Raw genomic sequence first — 5,860 nt, 5'->3', positions numbered from 1 at the left:
TAATAACACATTTTATTTAAAAGGCACTTTTCAGGACATTAAAGGACCCTGTACGGCAAGAGTCAGTAATATTGGTGTTAAAACTAACGGTGAAAAGAACATAGAGAAAGTACATCAAATGAAGTTAAAATGGATTGACTAACCTAAATAAATGAGTTTTCAGACCAATCGTGAACAAAGAAAGAGGTCATGTTTTGTCCAGAGAGTAGAGATTTCCAGAGTTGAGGAACAGAGTGGCTGAAAGCCCTGCTCCTCATGGCAGTGAGGATTTTGAAATGAAGTTTTCAGTACTGACAAGAATGGTCTCTGTTTTATCACTGTTCAGTTGGAGTAAATTGTTAGAAAACAAATGATAGAGCTCACTGAGACGGTCAGTGAGGATAGAGGGTGGGAGTGTGCTGTTACGTATGTTTGGTAGACATGTAGAGATGGGTGTCATCAGCAAAACAGGGGAAATAGACACCAAATTTACAAAAAAAATGTGACCTAATGGAAGAAAGTAAGAAATAAATAGGAGGGGCCCGAGGATCAAACCTTGGGGAACACCGGTTGAGATAGGGGAAGACTGAGAATGGAAGAACTTGCTAAATGAACTGAGTGCAATCAGAAATTTTGAATTTGAACCAGTCCAGTGGAAAGACAGATATGCTGATAGAGGTTAGTCTGTTGAGGAGGACAGAATGAGCGATAGAAACTGAGACTGAAACTGTTCATACAGGTTATTATAAGCGAGAATGAAGTTGACTGATGATGACTTTTTCAAGGAAACCGCTTATCTACTACATAGGCTTTGGGTTACTTATGGCTGTCTTCAAATCAAAGTTTTGTGTGAGTGGAATAATTTGAGAATAAGCTGCWCATGCGATTCGCTTGATTTAATAAAAACATTTTTTTCTACTTTAAGCTCCAATTTTAGAAATTCCTCACATTCATCAGATCTTTTTGTCATGGATGGCAGCTGTTTGTTGCAACCCTGGACAGCTGAACCTGCACACCAACATTCAGATGCATGCGCAAAAAACAAACAGTCGTGGCAGAACACTTCACCACGCGAAAACAGCTGAAATACTTCTACGTGTCGAGCATTAGTGGAGTGCTTGAGACGTACTTAGGCTTGTGAGGTATGTGAACGCTGTGTGTGCACAAATAGCAGGTGTTTGCCCTCTTCCCCTCTCCATGACTGCTGGCCTGTGTGGAATAAGTCTATTCATTGTAAAGCCTCCTCTGGCTTTTAACCATCCATCCTAAAGAACAAAGGTCCACCGTGATTCATAAATCCCCCCGTGAAAGGTTCAGGTTTCACCCCAGAGAAGAAGAGCGCCTCCATGCAGGAGCAAAAAAGATTCTCTCACACGAGGAGATAAAGAGCGATGACAGTCTCTAAACTTCCTTCCTTCCTCGGACAACTGGTTTCCATCTCTGCTTCTCTTTCTCTTTCTCTCCCATCCGATCAGGTTTTTTTAAATTGTTTTTATTTTTGCTCTCAGCTAAACGCCTCGCCACGGAATGCGACTCGCAACAAAACACGCAGCGTATGTCTGCTCAAAACAATCGGTAACACTTTGAGTCAGAGGAAACAATTCCCATCTGCAGCTTTCACATCACTTTATAAATGAAAGCAGACACGGGTGAGAGCGCAGTCAACAGCAATGCCTCCGTCCTCTGAGGCTGTTGTATAATGTGTGCTGTTTCTGTCGGAGCTGAATATCTGACTAACAACTCTGTTTTGCTGCAGACGTCTGTAGCTGTTCTGTTCCAACAGACATTATTCACCAGTTCCAGACTGGACACAGAGCCAAGGTCAGGAGGAAGACATGGTTACTTGCAAACTATGAATAAAGACAGAATAAAAAAAGTCACTATTCGAAAAACAAAGAGCAGCTACACAGAGGTGTTCGAGCCATCTCCGGTCCAGCTGGCTGGTGAACTTCCTGACACATTAGCCCATATATAGGATCAAAAATCACCCCCATATTCTCACATTTATTAGACCATGATGAAGGGTATACACGTACGGATAAAACAGAAACTTACAAGTCAAGAAGCAGAAGTGAAAGCAGAAACAGTCACACAGAAAAATCCCCAAAAAATATTTTCATCTCTACTGTCGCGTTTCGAGGAAAAAAAAAGAAAAAAGAAACTGCCTTTTGTCAGAATGTGAGGAATTTCTCTTTGGAATTTTAGCTGAACTTAAAGCGCGGGTTGAAAGGAACAATATTGACTTAGGTGCAAATGTAAGAACAGCTTCTTTTGAAATACGATATCTCGGTTTTTCCAGACAAAATGTCACAAATATTTGCGCTCATTAAAAGTTAAACACTGCACAGGACTGTGTTTTATGATTTATTACACAGCAAAAACAAATAAGCTCACAGTCCATTTCCAAACCAAAATACATAAAAAATGTGTCATAAAATTTAATAGTTATGCTTTTCTTATTAGATGCCAACTTATTTACTAAGTTTTTTTTTTTTTTGAGGCAGTAATATAAAGACAGCTTCTTTTAACTCCTAACAAGGCTGCAGATACATCACTTCATATTGTGTCACAGTGGGTTTAGGTCACTAAATAGAGATGAATGAATAGCCGAAAGGGTCTCTGGTCATCCAAACATAGAGGAAACACAGGCTTCTTTCTAAAACGATGGAGACACAAGGCAGTTGGGAAGGATCAGGGGGAGAGGAGAAGCAGAACGTGGGGGAGGGAACAGTCGTGGGAAACAGCCTGGGCAGGATTAGGCCGTTGCTAGACAACAACTTAAACAAAAGCGAGTTACCACTGTAACCCTGGATATTTTCCAGGGACCCCCCCCCCCCCMCCCTTCTCTTTGGTTCATTCAGTACTCCAGGGAGTAGACATGCACCGTTACATTTACACCAAGCAGGATAGATACTTTTAAAGGAAGAAGGCTGGAGGATTTCCACAACCATTCATAATTATACAGGAGGTGTATCTTTAAATAAACAGTTTTGTTTTTGAAGTGGGGTTCTGTGAAAGGGTTTGAACAATTCAAGTCTTACCTGCTTTAGGTGGCTCTTTGAACAAAGCCCAGTGTGGAAAAAAAGGAAGTTTATTTTGGACCAGAATGGCAAGTTGTTCATCTGAGCAGGGCCACTCAGGTGTCAACTTTAATCAACCCCAGCCCCTAAAAGTGTTATATCAATTCATAAACCTCAACACTGGCATCAATTTTACGTCTCTTTACATAAAATTATGGAATTACATGCAGAATAAAATAGCATTCATGCAATTATTTTTGTTTGTTGATTTTTTTCTGTACAACTTTTTACAGTCCAATTTCAAATTATCTGTTTTTTTATTATAGATAAAGAGGATAAATACCAATGTGTCTGTTTTCAGTTTTGTTTTGAACAACACATTTAATGTTTTAGCCCTATTATAAATGTGATATACATCTAAAAATTATGCTTTTTTTTTTCAATCATTTTAGTGGGTTATTGTTACCGAATCAAAACAACCACATGATGCAACTATTGTGAAAATATAAAAAGAGTGCTATTTTAGTCATTAACCACTTTCATGCAGTGAATTTCTCCATACAAAACCATTGTCCACRGTGGAAAACCACAGATTCTGTGTTTAGAATACAGGGTGAGGTTATCCATCTCCATAGAATGAGAGCGAGCAGGCCTTGAGCCTATGAAAACACTCTCAAACAAAGCCTTGAACCATAACAGATAATTACAGTTTAAACCATGCAGGATTGCGTTGAAGGCCAATGTAAAGCAGATCCCTTTTGTTTGTGTGGGTTATGTAATCTGAACATCCTCACTTTTTACTCTAAKTGCTGTACAAGGAGAGATGGAAATAAGAAGGGTGTAATTTGAATGTACCAAACAAAGCTACAGACGAAGAATTGAGGATTAAAAAAAACAGTTGTATGTATTTTTAAGCTTGTAGTGTGAGTTAACTTTTTGGCTGCATATTTATAACAAAAGTGATTTGCTACCCTTAAACAAGGGAGCCAACAAAACAATTATCTGATGCAGTAAGTCTGTTTTACAGTATAGTAAAACTTTATAAAGGGCTTTACTTTAGAATCACATTAGTGAAGCTAGTATGTTTTTTCAGAGCAGATGTAAGAAAATCTCCCTGAGACATCAAATGGAGAAAAAATACAAAAGGAAAAATGAGGTAATGATGGAGGGAAAAGGGGATTTGCTAAGTTCAAGTTAAAAGGACACGTAAAGATGGTATTGGAAGGGAAATCTGATCAAACCTGTTTTTTTTCTCACAGAGATAAGCAGTCTGACATTTGACTTATTAAACACTTGAAAGTTATTTTGCCGTATATAAAAAAGTGGTGAATCAAATGCAATTGCAAACCAAAACAAATTYGCTGCACAAGTAAAAACATGCCAGAGCAACATTATGTCAGAGACAAAAATGATTCATTGCTGCCCGAAAAGATGTGTTGTAAGTSTGTAACTGTCACTGACATATAAGAGAAGAAAACAACAGAATGGGGCGGCGCAATGATAAAAAAAAACACTTACAGCAGCTCTGTTCCGAGGACCATGAGCACCTTTGAATCYGAGTGGTTGCTACAGAAACACAGTCGGAAGAGATGGTTGGTGCCGACTTGGCGCGAGCTCAGCATGCTGGAGGGGCTTTTGACCGGAGACAGGTTGAGGTGTTCAGACTGGCAGGTAGTCACTTGGATCTGGTCCCTCAGAGCATAGTCAATGACAGTGTAACTGTCCTCACTGACAAAAGGACAAAAAAAGTTTGTTTATTATGTCTGCTTTCATTAAATGCCTCAACCCAACAAGAAAAATTGTGTGGTGTACTTTTGTTGGCAGTAAACCAAAACTAAGAAAATGAAACAACTTCCAAAAAATAAAAAAAGAAAAAAAAAGAAAAAAAGAAAAAAATTTTTGCTGTTTAAAAAAAAATCCAGATTAATGAAAAGTTCATATAAGCAGCTGCTTGCACCCTCATTTGTCTTCTTTAGAAAATAACAACAGTTATTTTGCAGGAACTCTGTAGTTTTTACTTCAACAGAACATTACTAATRCATGAGTTAGTTGGAAACATCTGGAAAGGATCATGAGTTACGGTAGCTTCAACACATCACTTAATCTGTTGGAAATTCATGTGTTTTTTATTATACTTCAAGAACTAAAGTCAGGTTCAAATTTTTCCTCAAACTCCTAAAGTGAGACGTACATGGGACAGTACTTTTTAACTTTCATTTACAAAAATGGTTAGAAAAAAATCAATTGTCAGATTTTTTATGTGAGCCAGCATTAGCCTGTCATATGTTGTTGTTTTTTTTTTAACAGGCACAGCTTAAGTACAGACAGTACAGTTCACAAACTGTACTGTCTGTACTTAAAGGCATACAGGTTTCTAAATATTTAATTTCCCAGCCTGGGGGAGGGGAATACCTGTTATATGGAGCTAAAAGCAAAAACCACGGGAAGACAGGTGCTTGAACAAACTGAAATGACAGGCTGCAAAAAAAGCTAAGACTATTATTTTTTTAAACTGTACATATGTGGGTGTAGATTGCCATTAAAGCATTAATTTTACAATTTAAGACAGTAAACTCATACATGTCAACTTGTACGGATTGTCCATAAATTACAAGGATTTTACATCATTTTGCAGGCATACGGATGTATAGAGCAATCTCACGGATTTTTTCAAGTCTTACGGATTTTTTCAAAACCTCATTTTCAAATTTATCTAACATGTCAGAGCCTGTAGGATGATTTAACGAAAAACAATAAATAACATCAAACAGCCATCTTCCAACCTGTTCTGCCACTAGAAATAAGTTTTGAACTCTTTCCTCCCTCCTTTCCTCCTGCTTCACAGCAGGGGCGTTCATGTT

The 5,860-nt window shown here is 38.1% G+C and overlaps 1 protein-coding gene across 1 annotated transcript in view; it reads right to left on the bottom strand.

The window, feature by feature from the left end:
- LOC106519427 (rho guanine nucleotide exchange factor 26) overlaps positions 1-5,860 on the bottom strand; it is a gene marked incomplete at its 5' end in the record, with an annotated part of 26,936 nt that overhangs the window by 5,710 nt on the left and 15,366 nt on the right. The window contains 1 exon segment of the mRNA XM_014011112.1: positions 4,518-4,727. Within this exon segment, the coding sequence (XP_013866566.1) occupies positions 4,518-4,727 (210 nt within the window).

The sequence above is a fragment of the Austrofundulus limnaeus genome, unplaced genomic scaffold (assembly GCF_001266775.1).
Source record: "Austrofundulus limnaeus strain Quisiro unplaced genomic scaffold, Austrofundulus_limnaeus-1.0 Scaffold76, whole genome shotgun sequence".
NCBI classification, from domain to species: domain Eukaryota; kingdom Metazoa; phylum Chordata; class Actinopteri; order Cyprinodontiformes; family Rivulidae; genus Austrofundulus; species Austrofundulus limnaeus.
This window is presented reverse-complemented; position numbering and strand designations above follow the sequence as displayed.